The sequence below is a fragment of the Scophthalmus maximus genome, chromosome 4 (genome assembly GCF_022379125.1).
Source record: "Scophthalmus maximus strain ysfricsl-2021 chromosome 4, ASM2237912v1, whole genome shotgun sequence".
Lineage (NCBI taxonomy): Eukaryota > Metazoa > Chordata > Actinopteri > Pleuronectiformes > Scophthalmidae > Scophthalmus > Scophthalmus maximus.
This window is the reverse complement of record NC_061518.1, coordinates 17710752-17731791: the sequence shown is the minus strand read 5'-3', so window position 1 is coordinate 17731791 and position 21040 is coordinate 17710752. Positions and strand designations below refer to the sequence as shown.

Sequence of the window (21040 nt, the reverse complement as noted above, 5' to 3'; positions counted from 1 at the left end):
TTTTATGAGGATGTTTTTGTGACTGGTACTTATGTACGAAAAATGTATGCTACACTGTCAATTCTGTTTCTGAATTTCTCTAAATCTAATCTAATTTATTTATTTTACTAGTTTTGTAAATGTTAATCTTCTAAACATTTGGTCTCATATAGTGTATATTTCACTGCCCTGACAAACCTGCGGAGTTATATGGTCGCTCACAATAAGACACAATAAGATTGCTCGTTTGTTATGCAACTCGGTAAGATATTGGAAAAATGAAGGAGAAACCGTTGTAATAATGCCAGACTCAGGAGTGAATTATACTTCAACCATTTATTTATGACCTTAACATTTCCAAGATAAAATGGGAGGTGAAAAATCAGACAAAATCAGTTTGTCAAAATGAACAGAAGATTGAATACAGTGCTCTGACATTTCTTTCACAGCTGGCACATAATGGCACATCCAAGCAACTGTGCCAAGAATTCCTTCCTTGCTAAACTGGAAGTGTACAACATCGCTGACACTGGAGAAATGCTTACAATACAGAAGAAAACGACAAAAGCAACTTTACAAAAAAGTACACAGAATAAAAGTCCCTTTTTTGTAACCTTGGCTTAACTTATGGCTTTGATCATGATGGTTATGTGCAGCATTTTTCCTTCCCAAAAGTGCAAATTCTCAAAACGTATACATATAAACCTAGTAAAGATGTACAATGAATTGTAACTCATCTTTGATTACAGTGTATAACAGACAGTGTGGTTTTAAAGGAGCTAAAGATGCTGCTTGTTCTACCTTGTGTAGAGCTTGGATCTTCAGGATGACACGGTCAGAGGAGACATAGAAACATAACTCCCCACATCATCTGTAGCAGCCATATACGGGAGCCAGCCATATTCAGAGCAGATGGGAAAATGTGGGGGACGGAACAGAGCTGGGTCAAAGGTAAACCATCTCCATTAGAGTCTGATCCAGCATCTGCTTTATGCTCAGGCCCTCTTCTTGAGCATGTGAGAGTTTATCTGTTAATATAGCATTGCAGCAGTTAGTCATTAAACCCAAACAGCACAAAGATGCACAGAATATAGCAGACAAAGCTCCAGTCCAGGTTCATAAACAGTGTTAGACATTGGCTGGATATTGTTGCAAACTTTTTTGAGTGTGAGAAATTTTAGCTCTGTATATCCCCACCAATAACAGAAGTTAGCATTCATTAAATACATATCCTTAACTCATATACTCAGCCATTTTTGAGATTCAATCTTTGAAGCATATTGTGAATATTACACTCAAGCTATAGGCAGGGCTGTAGTCATGACTGCATGGGCTGTGTTTAGGACCAAAGAATGGCACAATTCAATTTTTTTTTCTTTTTCGTAATCTGTGGTTTGGAAAATGCTAATATTCTTATGAGCATTAGTATTACGTTCAAACACTCAATCCATGCAGTATCAGGTCAATTTAAAAAAAATCAAACTTCAAGAAAACTAAATGAGCACTAGGCTTACCTCAAATTAAGAGACCCCAGCAGAAAACTATCCCATTTTATTTCTACTCCAAATCTTTACTGACAATGAGCCTAAATGTGGTTCCGGCTGGCAGGTCCGTCATGTAATAGGAACATGTTCCACGTGACTTTCAGCCACATATGACTATGGCTTCCCTCTACATGCACCTCTTCCTTACTGCTACACACCAAATTATACTCCCTCCACCATTGTTGGGTTTAGTTTATTTTAAAAAAGGGACAATGTGTGGTTAATCACATATCTGAAAATATGGTCATCACGTTACTTTTTTGACTAAAAGGTGAATTCAGGAGGTTTGTTTGTTTATTTTTTGCCAATTCAAATGCTACAGATCTGAGGCTCTGCCCGTGTGGGCGACACGGGGTCAAGCTTTCTCCGACATTCCTCCAGAACGTCATGCTACAAAATGAAATGTGTTAACAAAGATAAAGCCTTAGTCAAAACACACGTGTCCTAAACAAATGCCTTTTGTACAGATAAAGTAACTAAACCAAAACAATGGGTCATTTATTACCCAATATAGCTGAGCACATTCCATCTTTTGATTTGAAGAAAAACTAACTCGTCATTCTTTTTGAAGGTGGGTTCAGGGATGCAGAAGGAATTCTAGACCACTTGCAGCATTTTAGTCTGCGACCATGACCAGGCTTCATCCCACAAACAGCATCACACAGATTAGCTGGACGCATGTGCTACAGCCCTGACAATGACTGAGAAAAGATCTAACCTCTGAAAGTGCCGTTTGAACATGCATAATGTGAGAATCGTGTCTCAGTTGTTGAAATAATTGCTTGGTGTCATAGACACAACTGTCTATAGTCTTTATATAATAGACCTGGACATTTGAGTTTTAGAAAACGTAAAGCATACGAGAGCCCAATCCAGTTTACGCCTCGTTTAAGGCTACTCTCAGTTCATTGGTCAGAAGGCGGTTTTTCTCAAGCTGCTTGTATAGATGGTCTTGACAGTCAGAAAGCAGGTAAGAGAAAAGGTAAAGAGACAGAAGGCATGTTAGTACAGACAACAAAAGAGTTAGTTCCGCTTTGAAGCTCAGCGTACAAGTGTCAGTTTGCATTAAAGCTATGGAAGTGCTGACCTCATGAAAGCATCAAACAACATTAATAACTGTTATTTCCAACAGGACTATACTGTCATGGTTGACCAAACATGATTTACCCTTTATTGCTTTCACCTATAAACATTTTATTTTCACAGAGGACAGCCTGGAACAGGCCTACAATTTAGTGACCGGTGAATATCCCACATTCACACACAAAACCATTGATGACATTTGGTGCGGGGACTTAGCTGCTCAAAGAGTGTAAATGTATTAAATCGCACTTGCTGTTGCTAAGTTAACCACAACTGTGGCCAAATCAACTAGGACTGAAATCTTAAGGATTATAACATGCGAAAAAAAGGTGTTATCATCAAAGTCACCTAGTTAAGCAGCAGATCCTTTAGAGAAACACAGAAGACTGAATAAAATGGCTATCAAAGCAAGTAACCTGTCAAAACTGGTTAGTTTTCTAGTGTTCCAAGTCAGAAGAAAACACTAGTTTGCAGAATTATGAATATGGCCGTTATACCAAATAACAGTCTTCAAGGAGAAAAAGGAGCAGTGAATGCAAGAGGAGCTTCAGAGTTTATTCAAAAGCTACTCGGCAAAATAAATTAACACATAGAAGACAAAAATCATCAAAGAAAAAGATGGGACAAATAGAAATGTGGAAACATTGCAGGAAAAAAAGGGAAGTGCTGACATAGATGGAAGAATGTTTATTTTACAGAAAGTAATATGGCTCAAAGGTCTGTATGAGAGATGGACAAACGGATGATGGCAGCAACGGCCCACAGTAGTGCAGTAGTGGTGGGGGGTAAAGAAACGCAGAAACAAAAGGAGACAGAAAGTTGGGCTGCGCTGCACAGGACAGAGATGAGGACGCTCAACCAGCCTCTGGAGTGAGGGGTGTAAAAATTTAGCTGTGGAAAAAGAAGAACAAAAGTGTCGGAAGGAGAAACAAAAGGAGGAATGGAAAATAAATGTCATGCAAAACCAAATTTGGAAAAGGGATGCAGACGTAAGGTAGAAAAGCCACACACAAAAATGAGTGAAACTAGTGAGGGGGGCTGTCACAAGAAACTATAAGGGAAGATATGGAATCTAGCGTAAGAACATAATCATAAATACCTACAAAACACCTTTAGTCCACCGCAAAACATTGTTATAGAAGAAATTAGGGAGGATACAATTTCTTTTAAATCAATCCCATCTAGATTTTAGCAGGGTAAGAAACACTGCAGCCAAACATGCCATTAGAGGGAGCTATTGTACGTTGGTGCGAGTCGCTAGGCTTTGACAACTAAGGCACGGAAAGAAACAAGCATGCGGTGAATTACATGGAAGTCATGTCGTTGAGGGCGTGGTCCAGCTCCTCGCTGATGGCCTTGTACTTCAGTTTCTGGGCATACAGCTCATCTATTGTGTGGTGATTATAATGAAGAGGCAGTGAAGGATTTGCAATGAAATAGAAAAGACAAAAAATAATAATACTAGAGTAGTCAGAGAGCAGGTGTAAAAGGAAAACACAAATGGAGAAACTGGAAGAAAAAAAAAAGAAGCAGGACAGAAATAGGAGGGGAGCATGGAACAGCTGCTGACGTTGTGTCAGATTCTTGAGGAGTCACTGAGAAACTGCCTCACATGTTCCATGACCCTGTGAGGGCTGCTCGCGACTCGCTGGCCTCGCACGGTCACTACACCAGAATGCCAAACAGCAATGTCGTGAGAAATGATTTTGCCAACATGAATAATATGCTGGCCTCTGCTGACAACCCGCTGACCTGTGTTTGTTCTATGATATAACGAACGCTCTACAAGGCTACTTTTTTGTGCCGAGTACAGTACAAACGTCCTAGGTTGCATTTGGTGAGAAATATGAAAAGAAACTAAGCGAGTGCCTAAAAACAAAGTGGAAAAGATTCATACCCTCAAGGTCATCGATGGTCTTCTCAAGCTTGGCGACAGATCTCTCAGCAAACTCAGCACGGGTCTCAGCCTGAGTGGAGGGTTACAGTCAAACATTAGCAATTCCCATTAAGAGGTTTACATTACTAAACGCAGCCTTACAGAACACTTAAACCACTTAAATTCTTCTAATCAATTCTAATTTAAAATATGTATACAGTCAGCACTTAATTCAGCATCCATTCACCAGAGTTTTTATAAGGCTCTATGAATTTACCATTTAAAAAAAAGTGCAAGATGGATCACTATATTTTAAACAATGTCCCACGGGTAATTGTTTGACGATTCCTATTAGCTCACCTCCTTCAGTTTGTCTGTAAGAACCTTGATCTCCTCCTCGTACTTGTCCTCCTTCTGCGAGTACTGTGGTCACACACAAAGTGCAGCGTTAGTTGAACCTCATCACAACAGAGCTAGAAACAATTCTGCAAGATTTTATGGTTTGAACCATTTGCCATGAATCTTCTCGGTCGGCCATCTTACCTTCTCTGCCTGGGCCTCCAGGGACTTCAGGTTGTTCTGCACGGTCTTCAGCTCCTCCTCAAGCTCAGAGCATTTACTGTTGGTTTATAGTGTGGTGGTTGAACAACCAGGAAGAGACCACATACAGAAAAAGAATGTGAGAAGATAAAAAAAAGTATTACAATGTTGTAGCTTTGGAGGAAAATATGGGAGAGGAGATGGGAGGACTTTGTTACCTCTCAGACATGTCAGCACGCTCCTCTGTACGTTCCAAGTCGCTCTCAATGATCACCAGCTTACGGGCCACCTGAAGTCACAACATGCAAAGTTTAGTCCCTCGCCATTTTGACACAGCAACACATAGTCAGACAAAATTAAATTCTTCTTATGTATCCATGACTCAGTAGCAACAATATAGATCTGACGGCAGATGTGACATTAAAGTGAAAGAATGCAGAAAATGCCAAGCGCAAAGTTCAGAGTGCAGTGAACAGCTGAGAAACTCGCCTCCTCGTATTTGCGGTCAGCCTCCTCAGCAATGTGTTTGGCCTCCTTCAGCTGGATCTCCTGCAGCTCCATCTTCTCCTCGTCCTTCATCGCCCTGTTCTCAATGACCTTCATTCCTCTGAGGGGAAGAAAATAGACTGGCAGGTAAGCACAACAGCAGGCCAGCGAGAAGGAGATAGTTCACCATTTACAACTGACAAGAGACCAGTCTCTGGAAATTTGTTTTTGTTTCCAAGAGGGCATTGGTTTGCTTGTTCCTCGTCACATATTGGTCAAGTTTGTCTGTAACAGAAAGAATTGCGCAGTCTTCCACTTTTAAGTCAAATTACTTTCTGGACTAAATGTATATTGGATATTTCACATGTAATGTAGAATATCCTACACTTAAGGGCAATGAGTGTGACTATGATATCCACCTAATTAATAATAATGGAACTTTCCCTCAAAATGCTACAGGTGGGCCACTCCCACTATTACTCAGTTTTACTGCATCAGTAATGAAAACATCTGGATATCTACATGAATAAATCATTTAGTCTTTCAGTAATGCAAAAACAAAAAAATCAATAAGGAAACTGCTTTTGCTTTTTAAGTACTTTAAGTTTCAGTCACTGGTGGCAGCACTGAGCCAAATGTTACTGGAGTAGTACAACAGCATGTAATCTTGTGCAACCTTTTTGATTATTTTTTTTAATACACAACAGTTAAGCAGAATTCCACATTTTTGTGTCAGATTCATCATTTTCCTTTGTCTTAAAAGGCCTATTTCCAGCTCTATGTATTTAATCTGAGTCTCCACAAGAGTAGTTTTGCATAACTCAGTTAAAAATCTTCCCTTATTTAACTCAAACTGCCCGTTATGAAACCCCTCAGTGAAGTCTCTGATAGAAACAGGCAATATTAGCTCTGATCCAGACACCAGGGGCACCACTCCATCCTCTTACTAGTGTGGAGGTTCTGAAAACAGACTTAAAAACAAGGTCACTAAAAACAAGTAACTTGCATAACTGATTGAAAACGGCAACTTCTCAAATCCTTTCTTATACAATATTGGAACCCATCGCTCAAGACGCGTCTGATGCTTGAGCTTTTGTCTCTGTGATTACTTTTACATGTTTAACATAGACACCAGACAGTGTCACATTATATACTGTGTATGACACAAGATAAGGAAACGCCCTTTACAGTAGCATGATCCTGTGAGACGACTTTTCTTCTGTTTTCCTTTCAAAATCGAATCATGCTGTCCCAACTCTGCCTTAATCTTTTCATTAAGACTAAGATATGATGGGGAGACAAACATGTCTCAAAATGTCTGGTTCTATGGGGGGGGGGGGGGGGGGTTGTAAAATACCAAGGACTAGAAGAACGACGTGAGTGGAGAGTTTTGACGTGAAGTGGGCCCCTCGCCTGCAGGTGCAGGATACCCACCTCTCGCTCTCATCAGCAGCCTTCTCAGCCTCCTCCAGCTTGGTCAGAGCTGTGGCCAGACGCTCCTGAGCACGGTCCAACTCCTCCTCGACCAGCTGGATGCGTCTGTTCAGGGAGGCGACATCGCCCTCGGCCTACAAGACACAAAAATCGAATGGCGTCAAATCGAGTTGATCTGGAAAAAATGCTTCAGTTGCCTTTGCAGGCCTGCAGACATCCCCTGGCCTGCACCCGGTGAGCCACCTGCAGGCTCTGGTGTGCACATGTAACACAGGCTGCAGGGAGGGTGGCACTTCTCTCCTTTTAACACAATTTAAACCCATCATTTAATAGAGAAAGGGGCACAGACCAACTCGTGCACCCTTCCTCCTCCTCTCTCATTTCAACCCTGCACTGTCCTGTCCCTCAGTGATTCAGTTACCTCGTCCCGTAAGGCCGCACGTAAGTATTTCGGAACGGGGGAACAATAGAAGCTCCTTTGTGATCCAACTAGCTAAATCCCTGCGGGAGTTCCGGCCCGGCATCATGAGGACCCGTGGTGCTGCTGCAGGTAACGTTAGCCCACTTGTTACAGGGCGGGTTGCTTGTTACTCGGGATGCGCCGGGTGGGGTCCTCTCCATCCTCTGCCTGCCCACCCTCCTCTCCATCCTCTGCCCACCCTCCTCTCCTCTGCCCACCCTCCTCTCCATCCTCTCCACCCTCCTCTCCTCCACCCTCCTCTCCTCTGCCCACCCTCCTCTCCATCCTCTCCACCCTCCTCTCCTCCACCCTCCTCTCCTCTGCCCACCCTCCTCTCCATCCTCTCCACCCTCCTCTCCTCTGCCCACCCTCCTCTCCACCCTCCCCTCCTCTCCTCCCGCAGTGGGATGATTTCCAACATGTCCCCCCGATGGCCTGGCTGCACTGGGCCATCCGCCGTGGCCGTCTTTAGACCAGATTGAGCGCCTAATGCCGGCGGCAGCCTGGTTGCTAATTGCCTTAAATCGTTAGCGGCGGCTTACGGACTCCCTGGCGCTCCTCTCCTGGTTGACTTCCCGCTGCAGCAGCGCCGCCCGGTCCTCCGCCACATCGGCCTGCTCCTGCAGCGACTTGATTTTCTTCTTCACGGCTTCCAGGGAGCTGCCGCCGGCCATTTTTCTCTGCTCTTCTCTTTCCTCGGCTAAGCTCGTTCCCTCCTCTGCCGTGTGCGGGCTCACCCAACGCCGAGCCGACACACACACACACTCTCTCTCTCTCTCCCTCTCTCTCACACACACACACACTCTCTCTCCCGCTCACACACACTTGGAGAAGCGGCGCGTTTGATCCCTGCCCCCACCGCCTTTAATCAACGGCTGATGAGGATTGGGACGTGCCACCGGTCCCGGAAGTGCCTGCGTTTGCACGCAAATAATCACATTTATGAAATGAAATGAAAAACACGTATGAATTGAGTTGACGTCCATTTTTCTCTCGGATTGATTACATCTAATTTTTCTTCACTTTTTTGTCAGTTATACAACTGTCTAACTCATTAAGTGCTTTGAGTGCATCCCCCTGCCGGGGAATTGAGCTCGACCAATCAGAGCCCCAGCTCCAGACACCACACACTGATTCAATGCATCCAAGTAACGGTTGTGTAGCTTACACATGAAGTGATAGTCTAATTAATTAGCACAACAAACGATATTATTATTATTAGGCCTATTATCATTACTACAATTGTCTGCTTTTGTTTTCCTACTAAGAGTGCAATGTGATTATTTCATGACACAGGACACTGTTTGTCAAAGAATTGAAGAAGACTTCTGTTGGTTTACAAAGCACTGACTGGTTTAGGGCCAAAATACATTTCTGATCTTCTGCTTTGTTACGAACCATGCAGACGTCTCGGATCGTCTGGGACTGGTCTGCTTTTCTGTCCTCAGAGTCAGAACTAAACATGGAGAGGCATTTATCATTTATCTGTTTCTTCCCAATACTTTTAATGTTTTATGTAAAGCACTTTGAATTGCCTTGTTGTTGAAATGTGCTATACAAATAAACTTGCCTTGCCTTGCTTTCCCTTAGGCGTAATTTTTTTTTAATCATTTGTTGTTCATTGTTACTGAATTATGCCTTGGTTTTATCTGTAATTTAGTGTGATTCATCAAGAAACTCATGTACTTACTATTTATTATCTCACTGTTAGTCCACAAAATGTTGTATGTAGTTGGCTGTTCTGGTTAGTGGACATCTGCTTAAGTACTCATTGAGTGTCACCTGTCGACCTTTCATCAATCGATCGAGTAATGTCATGGTAAGGGTCAGTAGAGGTTATCGTGAGGTTATCTTACGGTATCTCAATAACGTTGTTGTATTTGTGTTTTTTTGATGTTGTTGCTGGTTGTGAAGTAGTTGGTAATTTTTGTAACATTAAACGCGGAAAGTTAATTGGTAATTTTATCGAGATGGGACACATAGGTGTAGAAAGCCAACTGAAACCAGCATGACCACAAATCTGTCAATCTGATTTTTTCAGGCCAAAATATGCTTGTAAAATGCCCCGAGTGAAACCTTACACTGGCCCTCAGATTCGTCCAAATGGTTTTGGAATGCACTTGTAGGTCACTGAGCTGTGACCTTACCATATAGAGCACAAATGCTAAATTTAACCATCCATACATTCATTGTACACAGCCCGCTGGCTTCCTATGATTGATTATTAAATAACATCATTAGGGGTAAACTGTATGGGGGCTGCTATTCTTAGGTTCTTGGAGGGGGCCCTTGGAGGGGTCCCATGGAAGGGGCGGTTCCCGGTCAAACCATTAGGTGGCTTCTCCACCAGCCTGTGGTGCTGTCTCCCTAAACTCACATCTGTGGCTTTCTTCTCTGCCAGCTCCAGTTTCTCCTGGGCATCCTTCAGGGCTTCAGAGTACTTGTCCAACTCATCCTCAGTTCCCTTCAGCTTCTTCTGCAGTGCCACGAGGTCATCCTCGAGCTGGGACACAGAGGAACGAGAAAAGGTTTACTTACACGACATAGAAGACAGACCATAATGACCATTTATCATTTTCAGTCACAACACAAATTGCAAAGTGTCTGTAAATGATCTTAATATCACACAATAAATCGCATATGAATCAATTAGAAAGACATATGTTCTATAGGCTAATGAAATATCAGACATAGTTAAAGCGTTTGGAATACAGTAGTACATGTGAAATGTAATCAAATCCATACAGTCCAAATGTGAAGTGGCTACAACAACATAGAAATAAAATGTTTTTATTTTTAAAGTTAATTTAAATCTATGATGACACTGAATCCTCAGTGACAGGACCCCGGGTATGCAGGGACACTGTGCCATTAGCGCCCGTGCGTAAAAGCACCAGAGCTAGTTCCACAGTGGATGCCGACCTGTTTGCTCCTGTTCTCAGCTGCCTTCTTGTCTGACTCGGCCTGCTCAGCTCTGTCCAAGGCGTTCTCCTTGTCGAGCTTCAGCATCTGCATCTTCTTCTTGATGGCATCCATGGCTGCTTATTGTCGGGGGGTCCGCGCAAAACCAAAAAAAAAAAAAAAAAGAAACTAAACGAAAGGATCGGAGCGTCTGAACCACACCGAACGCCAAGCCGGAGTGCGAGCTCGCACAGGTTGTAGTGAGTCAAATATGGATTTCGGCTGCGCAGTCATTGGACACCCAATACTTTTTTGGAAACAACTGCAGCTGCTTGCCGACGCGGGACCTGTCTTTTTTTTCTCTGAATCTCGTCACTGATTCGCTCTTACAAGACATTTGACCGCTTCTGTGACTATACATGGGGTATGGACGTCAGAGGGTCACTCCCATCCTTCACACCAAGAGGTCCACTCCTATTTCTAACACCATCCAAATGACAGGCAGGTGTGTCAAGACTCAGAGAGGTAGAAGCTCTTCAGAAAGGTGCGGTTGGGGGGGGCAATAATCCCTCAGGAAAATAACCCAGAATCTGTGAGCACAAGGCAATGAGACACAATTTAACCATCATATTATTATTTTATACTTTTTAGTGCCTAAATAAATGATTTCAGAACGTCTCATCATGTCCTCACAATAAAGGACAACATGTCAACAGATTGTTACCAGAATGAATTACCATACCACTTCATGCAAGAGAGCTATATCAAATATTCAAATATATCTGATGGGATAAGCCCCTGTGAAAGTTCTTCTCCCTCTGCAGGGTGTCATGTTAGCCAGCACAGCTTGTTTGTCTTCCAGGGATCATTCCAGCAGCTCCGTCACAGCATAGCTCAACATCCTGAGCAGCAATCAGATAGGCTTTGCTCTGTAGAGATATATCATCAAGCTTGTTCAACTCCCCTCCCACTTAATACATGCCTGAGAGTTATATCTCAAACGGGCCACAGTGGATATTGTGGCGAGCACAGTGCAAGATATGGAAGCTTTGGCATTTCAACGGCCCCCTCGCTGCACCTCTGTGATAGTTCACAGGGCCACTGGCACAGTCGCAGCTGTCACACACAGGCGGTGGTCAGGACCGGTGCATGGCTGAGTAATAATAGTTTATAGTCCACTACAGTAATTAATTTTTGTACATGTTGGGCAAATTGGACCCTGAGAGGCTAAAGGAAATATGAGTTAATGTGTAGAAAACACAACTTAGTTACGTTAGATGTGCTTGACATACGTGCACCACTGTTATGTCATATTATACGAACAACACTGACAGTTTTATTTGTCATTCTCTGAGATGACTTCGGACTTTAGCATCCTCCTCTTTTGCCCCCCCGTCCATGCTTGTTTTTTGTTGAGTGCATATTTTTGGGGTCTTTCTATGTGGAAAGCACCTGCTGGACTCTGCCCATGGCCCCTGTAGCCACTCCCACCCTCACCAAGCCTTAGAAAAGGGGCCTTCGCTTTCTTTCAAATCAGACCATTCACTATTTTGGTTCTGTTGTGCAAGGAATTGGGGGAGATAAAACCACACAACCAATGTGATCAGTCAAATTCAAAGAGCTGAATACGTTTTAACTAAATACTGACAGTTTCAATACTTCTTGGTTTGAACAGCTGAGTCAACAAATCACTGTGGCAGTTTGACTTTAGGTCTAACTTTTGAATTAAAATTCAATTGTTCCCCATTTTTTTTCTCTTCACGTTCTTATATTCTATCTCTCTGGTGGTCCAGCCTGATGCCCCTCCTGCGGTGCTTTTTTAAAGCGGTCAGCTGTCACTGTGTTGTCATCCCACCATGTGTTTTGTGTGTCTGTTAGCAGCCAGCCAGGCATTCCGGTCATATACTGAGATCAGAGAAGCTCATGGCGCAATCCGTGTCACCCTAGCACCCTGGATAGATAGAGTGATGGACATCAGCACACTGTACCTGTCCAACAATTAATGATTTACAAATCATTTAAAATGTGATTTTTCTTTTTCTTTTTATCCGACAGCCAGGAGTAGTTATTTTCCAATCTAGATTTATTTTCTTTTACTGACCATTTCCACACCTGAGTGACTTCTGTTAAAACAGGTCTTATAGCTTATATTCTGTCCATTTCATCAGGTATTAAACTAACTCTGGAGTTAAGTCAATACTTACTTACAGGGGAAACCAAAATGTTAACATGAAAGTATCATATTCTATTAGTTGTTTCAACAATGCTCATAGTAAAGTATAAAGAGGTGACCTTTCAAAAAAAAAAATCTTAGGACAAAAAAATGTTGTGATAATTATAATAACCTTCAGTATTCCCAGAATTCCCGTCATGCATGGGGGTTATGTGGCCCCCTAGCAGTGATATTGTGACTGGTGAAGTTTAAAGGCCTTTGACGTTTAATTTCATTAGGAGATTGTCTGTTGTTAGTGATGTATGTATTTCTGATTTATTGTTGAGAGGAAGTCTTAAATCAAGATACAACCCCCCTTGTACTAGAGTGACTGCTGTTATTCATATTGTGGTATAAATCCAAAAGTATTCAACAATTTGTTTTACGATTAAGTCAAAGCTTAGTGCTGGACCACAAATAAAAGCCAGGGCAGAGCATTATAGATGTGTTGAGACAGCTGGGTCAGCAGCTCCCAGACGAAAATGGGAGTTCGCTGATGTGATGATTTCATCGTTAATGTCGAGTCTGGAATTTCTCACTTCCTCCTCTGTAATTAAAAAATATGGAGAAGTCCGCCCAGTCCCTCTGAGTCGAACCTTATCGCCTGCTGTTATTCAACCAAATCAAGCTCATCCTAGACGGAGTAGACACGCAGAGGTCATGTGTGAGGTTGCGCAAAAACATCACTGTGATGTGTGTTAGCCTGATGTTTTTATTGAAAATAAAATGTGAAAAATTAGGTTACGGTCTGTAAAAGTGGCTGAGCACAGAGAAACAAGGAGACTGTACCTGTGGGTAGGTATAATCTTTAATAGTGACGCCTCTTACCTTGCTGTGTAGTGTCTTCAGCAAGTGTGCCTGCTTTCTAGCTTTTATTATAATTAGATTTAGGACATAAAAATAATGGATGAGCCGTCTTCTATCGGTGTCCACATTAAATTCAATTCCCTCGTCTTTTTGCCGTGTTACAAGTCATATTCAATAGTAATTGAATATGACTTGTAACACGAGGCCCCTGTTACACTATGAAATTTCGATTTCTGTCACGTATGACATACATATGTGGTAGTAGCATTAAAATAAAACCTTCTTGAAGAGAAAATGTCCAGAAATGGATTCCAGGTTTAAAAGCAGGGCTGGGAGCAGCTGTGCCGCTGCAATTGACGTTGCCTTCCTCAAATTTTAGTGGCTGACAAATTTAGCACAGCTCTCAGTTCATATCCTGGACTCAGTTTAGCTTCAGGTTTGGTGCTGACTCAGAAATACCATCCAGTCCCGACACTAAAGTGACACAGTCACTTAAAGAGACCTTGTTCCCTTGCCAGGACTCACCTCTCTGTTATTCACTTGCACTGGAGAACTCGTAGTGATCCTGCTGCCGCTGAAACATTAAGGGAGGATGTCAGATGGAGACATGAGGAACTACATGTTTCGTATTTTTATTTAAAACAGTTAACTGTTCAAATGTTTTTTCAGTGAGTTATATTCACCAACATAAAGTCCATAAATGTTGTTTCAGAGGAGTAACAGTCTTTATAAAGTGTGGGCAGTGAACCTCAATACGTTTTCAGTAACAACCAAAACACATTTTGGACTTGATAAGGTGTTTTCCGTTCTTCATTCAAAATACAATCTTTTGTATAGGAAAAAAGGGTCAAATCCAAACAAGTTTATAATTTCCATAGGAAGGTATAGTGTTGATATCCAGTCCTAGTTAATCAGGTTAAAGCATATTGGGACTAAATGTACAAGAATCCCCCAGTAAACTGACGAATGAAAGTAACTCCAGAAATCTACACTGAAATTACCTTGGTGTCCTTGGTGAGTTACTGTAGTTTCAGTTATCTGATCTTGCGAGGAGTGTGTACACTACAAATACAAGTGTAAAGGTTTCTCAACTTTAACTACTCTTGAGGTGTCCAATGTGAAGAGGGTATACCAGGTCTAGACAGCAATCACATACTGATTGATATGTGATTTAAGGACCTTTTCAAATGTTTATCTCATTTTTTTTTTTGAAATGCTCACACACTTCTCTCCATAAGAAGAAATTCAACAAACTTGGTTTCCATCGAAATGCTTTATTTTCAGTGTATACAAAAAATAATTTTATTGAGGCCAGATAAATATCTTTTTATATTGTAGGTTATCACTTATGTTAATTGTCTTTACTTCATGTCTGTTAAGGGGAGAGAGAACGTACAGAACACTTGAAATACTCCACGTCAGTGAATTGCGTCACAACATCATCTCATGGTGACAGATATATATCGAAATGCTCTTATCACATTTATCTTTCATAGAGGCTAGAGAGCACATGGAAAAAAAAGCCCATTAGTGACTTCTTAACAAACAATGAAGCAGTTGACAGACCCGAGTCTGCAGTAGTTTAGAAGCACTGTGGTACCTGTCCATGGAACGCAGTACAAACATGTTTTCATGTATATATATACACACATACATGAAAACATTTTTTTTGCCAGTGGACACTTCCTCTGTCCTCCTCCCAAAAGGCCTTCTAAGTGGCAGAGGGAAAAAAGATCAAGATAAAGGGGATGCACTTGGTTCAACACTTAAGAGGAACAGTACGTTCACAAGGGGACGAAGAAGTTGAGACGACTCACGGACATGAACCTACGTTCCCCAACAAATTGCTTGTCCTGTACCTTCTATTGACCAGATGAGGTGAGGCTGTCACTCGAGCAGACCAGACACTGTATGGGCTACGTACTAAGGCACTAATCATAAAAAACACTACAGATTTGACTGATGAGTAGGCAGCACCCCACACCCCCACCCCTCCCCTCCTACACTCACAACACTAAACACAAAGCCAGAAGTCGTTAGCTGCTTGACATGGTATAGTGTCTCTGCACGGAGGTCAGAATCACTCAGTGCGTCCTTAAAAGTTTGACGCTGCTGCTGTATAAAAAAAATAAACAAGAGAGAGAGATGCACCTGAAGTACAAAGCCATGCATTTTCACAGCGGGACCTAATCTTACAATACAATATACTTTCCTTTAATATTGAAACACAGCCCATATAGTAAGACAAGGGAACCAAACACACTACAATCAAACTCGGTAAATCAAAAAAAAAAGGTTATTCCATTGCAGCAAGTAGTATATTTAGTGAAGTCACACAGAGCACCCTTAAATTCAGAGAGTGACGGACAAATGAAATAAAGAAAGGACAAAGATTAACTGCAGTGATTAGTGTTGCAGTCACTTCACTTTCAATTCACTTATTTTAACTTCAATTCTTACAAGATTTATTAGTTAGAATTGGTTTATTGCCGCTATATTTTCATTTTCAATTTTGACTTGAATTCACAGAATTGGAGGTGAATTGACTCTGATCGATCCCTGGCAGTGATTCAGTATTGCTGGGGGAAAATGAATCTAATGACTATAAAGATTTTCTAACAATGGGAGGGAAAATAACGGAGGGACGGGACAAAGATTTCCGCTGGGTGTAGTCACCATCAGACAAAGAACATGGCGCATAGAAGCAGCAGTGCACGGCATTCAACTGTTTCAAGATGTCTGAGGTATTTACAGGTTTTCTTCATTTGCATGAAGTTGTAGCCGATTACTCTAAACACATACTCTATACTTAAAAAGTAAAATAATCACTCAGTAAACAATATCTTCTCCTATATTATTACTTAGTGTGTAAGGGAAAACAATACTGCCCCCTTAAGCACCATCCACGTTATTGCATCATGATCAAATTCTGTCTTTACTGTGTGGACGTCTTAACTCCTGGCATGATGAGGAATAAAAAAAATGTTTACAGGATCGGGTTAAATAATCAGACAGGAGGCCAATTCAGGTTCTGCTAGAGGTTGTGAATAAGTGAGACTATTTCTGCCCCCAGAAAGACCCATCTCTGCTAAAAATACTCAGAGGAGTAATAAATATTCCTTCTATGGTCATATGTCGTCCAGTGTGGAAAAGCTTTCACATGATTCTCCCCGAGTCACATGATGACACGTATATTCACGGGCACAGACACAAACATGGACAATTTGTTGCATGTTAAAAAGAAAAGACGTTGAGCATGTAAAGCCCATCAATATCAGCAAGTAGCTCCCAATCATTGAAATGTACAGTGTGATCCAAATCGCCAATAAGCAAAATATCATGGTTAATGATCACTGAATTAAAAGTCAAGACACACCAAGGTCGTGTGATTTTACATGAATTGAACAGATATTAAAGGTGCCAAATTGGAGCATTAAGGCCAACATTCAAAAAACATCAGCGTACCGAGGGGAACTCTTTTTGCTCTGCGAGTGACGGCGCAGTTGTTATCGGCTGCATGTGACATGAGCGGCAATACAATCAGTTCATCATCTTAAAAAAAAGTGTACGGACTACAGCTGAACATTGTAAAACAAAATAAAGAAACGGCAGCTTATGGACAAACATGAGAGCGTACGTGCTGCACCGTCTGTCCTCAGCATGTCACATTCTGGTTCAGATCACATCAGTGTAAGCGGTTATTTTAAACATGAGGACCAAAAGCAGTTCTTCAGGCAAATCACCACAATCGTTATGTTGTATTCAGAGAGGAGTCACCTTCACACAACAGTCTTTCAAACCTGCTCGTAGACGACTTTAAGATGTTTCCATGTTACAGTATGTGGACTCGGGTGTGGTACACCGGTCACAGCGTGTCTGAGGTCGCTGTGGGGCCACGTACCTGTCCAAGCTCGCCACTAAAAAGAACACAACTTCCACTGCACACGGACACGCGACGTATGTGCTCCTCGCGCTGCATTTAGTGCACGCAGCAGTGATGGCCAGGTCGAATCATTAGTTGCTGTCCTCTCGTAGTTCGCTGGGCAGGAACTTGTACTGCTGCTGCCTGATCTGAGCCAGTTTCTTCCTGGCTTCCTCCAGCTCCCTCTCCTTCCTCAGCATCTCCTCCTGCGCTGCGATAATCTGGACAGGCGGAGACGAAGCGCAGTTTTTTATTTTTGAACATCTAACATTTTGAACTATTGGGCAAGCGGATATGTTTTTTTAATGCTTTTTTTTCCTGGTTGGTGCTAGTAAACCTAAATGTTCACTTGACGAGAAAAAGAAAATGATTACAAGAAATGGTCAACAGGGGAGAAATGAACAGGGATCTGACGATGGCCGCTTGGTTGGAGGTTAAAAGGGATTTAAATTGGTTTGTTGATTTTACATCTGATAACACACCTTCACCAACTGATAAATGCTAGACAAGACAATCTTGTCATAATATTGAATCCGAACCCCTTAACACCAATCCTGCTCGACATTCTTACCTGTGCTATTCCACCCACAAACTTTGTCTTGACAACCACATTGTCCTCATCTGCTTTATCGAAAGCTGCCTTCTGGGCTGCCCGCACCAAGTTGTCCGACGCCTTCTTCACAGCATTGCCAGCAATCTATGAGGGGAGAGAACCATTGAGAACAACAACTAAAAGCCGCATGAATGAGCAAAGCAGATTTAAGACGTATATTGTAGGATAAGATGATTTATTTTGAGCTTGTGCAACCATGTCGTACAAATGGTTACTATGAGCTACATGTATGAGACTAATGTGACTAGGCCGTACCTGAAGCCTCCTCATGGCCTCCGAGTCCTGGTCCGCCTTCACCTTACAGGCCACCAGCAGCTGGGCAGTGGACGCCGCCACCTGCTTGGCTGAAGAGATGAGCTTCTCCTCGCTGGCGTGGCCCTGCACTGAGGCGTTGGCCGCTTCGCACAGGTTGCTGGTCGCTGCTGCTACCATACGTGCCTGGTCGAGGAAATTAGAAAGAATAAGAGTGGTTTTGTTTTGCGAATAGTGTGCTTCAGACTGCGAGCTGCATTGAGCGGTTCTTTGTACTTACTGCAGAGATCAGTCCCTGCGACCACTGTCCGTCGTCCACAGCATTGGCAGGGATGAGGCCCACTTTGCCCTGAGCCACCAGCTCTCTCTGAGCAGCCGAGGCCGACTTGACCAAAGCGCTGGTGGCTGCGGCGATGGACTTGGCTGCCTCTAGGATCTGCTCCTCAAAGTTCAGCGTCTCGTCTGCTTGCTGAGGGGGAAAAAAGATCGGTCAGTCAGGCGGGACGGGGCCCTTCACCGGGCTTAAGTTAGTAACTTTCAGTATGACTAGGATTTAAAGTCAAACACTGAGTTAAAATCGTGGTTGGTCACTCACATTACCCTGGTCAACTCAATGTAACACTCCAAAGTGACACAATAAGCCACTTCACTTGGTGCAATTTCATTTGAGTTTTATGTATTGAAAGGAATTTAATTTGATTCACCAATAAGCTACAACTGGTTGATCGCATCAATACTGGCGACCAGAGAAACATAAGACCACTTCCAAAAACCTCACACAGCCAGAAACGAAGCATCTCATTAAACTGCAACAGCCAATAAGAAACTAGACGCAACCGAAGAAGAGACGAGACACAAAGATTATCTGCCAGTATTGCACATCCAATCATTGACAGACACACACACACACGCAGACGCACACGCACAGAGCTCTGCCATCACGTACAAACACATTCACGCCACAAGTCTGTAGACAGAGCGGGACACTGTAGGAATATGTTTGATATATAGTTGGGACTGAATAACAACCTAATATATCAAACATATCAGACAGAGCCCTGCAGAGAAGGCCTCCGGTGGTGGGGGCAGGAAGGGAGGGGGAGGGGGTTTAACTGGGAGACCAGAGGACATATACTGGGACGAGCTTTAGCTACAACTAGCACAGATAGATGTATGATTGGAGGAGGTAGAGGAGGAAACATGGCACGAGTTGCATGGAAAAAGGAGATGTGGCTGAAGAGAATACTTCAATTGAGGAGGTGGTTTTTCAGTCAGTGTTCACCTCAACAATCAGCTACGGTGATGGAATTCAAACAGGTGAAACTTGGATGGAGCCAGTGAACTGGGTAAAGTGTGAGTGTCTGAGAAAGATCAAATTCAGAGACTCTGGCAAAGTTGTGAGGTTAAAATCGGGGACGAAGATTGTTCGATGGGAACACATGATAACAGGGAGGAGACGGCGTAACACACAGAACACCCCGTCTGTGAATGTTACAACAAAACACACGTGATTTTGTTATTGTTAAATGGCTCTCGCGTCCAGCTCTAACACTGAAATATTAATATAGACCATGAAAAAACAACAGGTGTTTACACACAGGCACAGGACATCAACACCAAACATTTAAAAAAAATAATAGAGCTTAGCTGCAGAGGAAATGTATCAGACTCTTCTCAAAGCAGACATTTTGACATGAATTGTTACTTTTATTTAAATATAACTTGTTAACTTATTGCTTTTACAGTGAAACGATGTGCTCAACACTATTGATTACTCTCTGGATTTTATGTTGTTGCGATATATGTGCACGATATGCACTGATGCTTCTTACACACATTACGTTCTTAATGGATTAATAAAGTTATTATTTGATTTGAAATAGAAAAAATTGAAATAATGAAGGTTCTGTTATCGTACAGAGCCTTGATTAGAGTGTTTACTGTACCTACTATTTACTGTCAAAATGGCTGCTATAAAGGTCGACATACACAGTGCTGGATATACTGTTTAGTCCGAATACATTTTGGAAATTTTATTGAAAATTAAATCTAAAAAGCACAAGAACTGTCAAGAGGGTCATTTCATTATACTGTAATGTTAGGGTAAATATCTATTAATTCAGTGCTTAGATCTCTAGCATTGCTCTCTTTATGTAATCTAATATTTAATAATTTATCAGAGATATATTTAAATAAATATTTATAAAGATATACTTTTGATACCATAAGTACATATATCTCTGTACTTTCACCTGTGAACTTGCAGGAATGCAGGACTTTTATTTGTAATTGAGAACTTGTCACATTGTTGCAATGGTACTTTTACTTTAGTGAACAACCATACATAAAGTATTAGCTCAGGACATGAAAAAAAATTGAAAATTTTTTTAATAAATCATTGTTTAACACTAATGGGGAACATTTTGCAAAAGTTGAATTCATACTTTAGATATATTTTGTGTTTACATTGTGGTATTACTTATTTTTCACCGCTACATACTGTCTGTACAACAACTGTCATGAAAACGTGTGTTTTATGAGTCCTTACGTCCTGTGATACAGTTTCATGATGAACTTGTTTAGTTCAAACCTCCTCTGAAAGACTGTTTAAGGCCTCAAAGCTTTTGAACTCTGTACTTTCAGCAACAACACATGACGCCCTCTTTCACCCCCTGACAAAGTCCCACAGCGAGTCATTGCACGTGGGGTCACCCACCTTGGGCTTGGCCCGGGGTTTGAGCTGCTCCAGCTTCTTAGCTGCTGCTTCGATGGATGCTGCCGCTCCGAGCAGCTCCGTCTCTGCGATCACCGTCGGGTCTTCAGGGTCAACCCACTCTGAACCTGAGGCACGCATGCACACGTGAAATTAAGATTGAGATTCAAGTGGGAAAGGGGAATTTAAAACATAATGAAATTAAATAAAAAAACTTC

At 42.1% G+C, this 21040-nt stretch overlaps 2 protein-coding genes across 11 annotated transcripts in view; both read right to left on the bottom strand.

Moving 5' to 3' along the window:
* Positions 1-300: 300 nt before the first annotated feature.
* Positions 301-10514, bottom strand: LOC118302642 (tropomyosin alpha-1 chain). Of its 7 annotated transcripts, XM_035628949.2 has the most exons (10): positions 10325-10503; positions 9780-9905; positions 6943-7076; positions 5512-5629; positions 5241-5311; positions 5026-5101; positions 4843-4905; positions 4504-4573; positions 3915-3993; positions 3148-3497 (listed from the first exon to the last, which is right to left on the bottom strand). In XM_035628949.2, the coding sequence occupies exons 1-10, from the start codon at positions 10436-10438 to the stop codon at positions 3494-3496; spliced, it is 855 nt and encodes a 284-aa protein (XP_035484842.1). In that variant the 5' UTR covers positions 10439-10503; the 3' UTR covers positions 3148-3493. The 7 variants fall into 7 exon arrangements, with proteins under 7 accessions (XP_035484843.1, XP_035484848.1, XP_035484846.1 ...); XM_035628950.2 differs by lacking the exons at positions 3148-3497; positions 3915-3993 and adding an exon at positions 301-1007 and having other exon boundaries at positions 10325-10506; XM_035628953.2 differs by lacking the exons at positions 3148-3497; positions 3915-3993 and adding an exon at positions 1775-2474 and having other exon boundaries at positions 10325-10508.
* Positions 10515-14580: 4066 nt separating this feature from the next.
* The window catches only part of tln2a (talin 2a), a 76928-nt gene continuing 70468 nt past the window's right edge, over positions 14581-21040 (bottom strand). For all 4 annotated transcript variants that reach the window (XM_047331617.1, XM_047331615.1, XM_035628636.2 and 1 more), the window contains 5 exons: positions 20826-20950; positions 18390-18578; positions 18113-18295; positions 17816-17941; positions 14581-17465 (listed from right to left, as the gene is read on the bottom strand). In XM_047331617.1, coding sequence (XP_047187573.1) covers positions 17337-17465; positions 17816-17941; positions 18113-18295; positions 18390-18578; positions 20826-20950 — 752 coding nt within the window. In that variant the 3' untranslated portion in view covers positions 14581-17336. The remainder of the gene's footprint in view (positions 17466-17815; positions 17942-18112; positions 18296-18389; positions 18579-20825; positions 20951-21040) is intronic.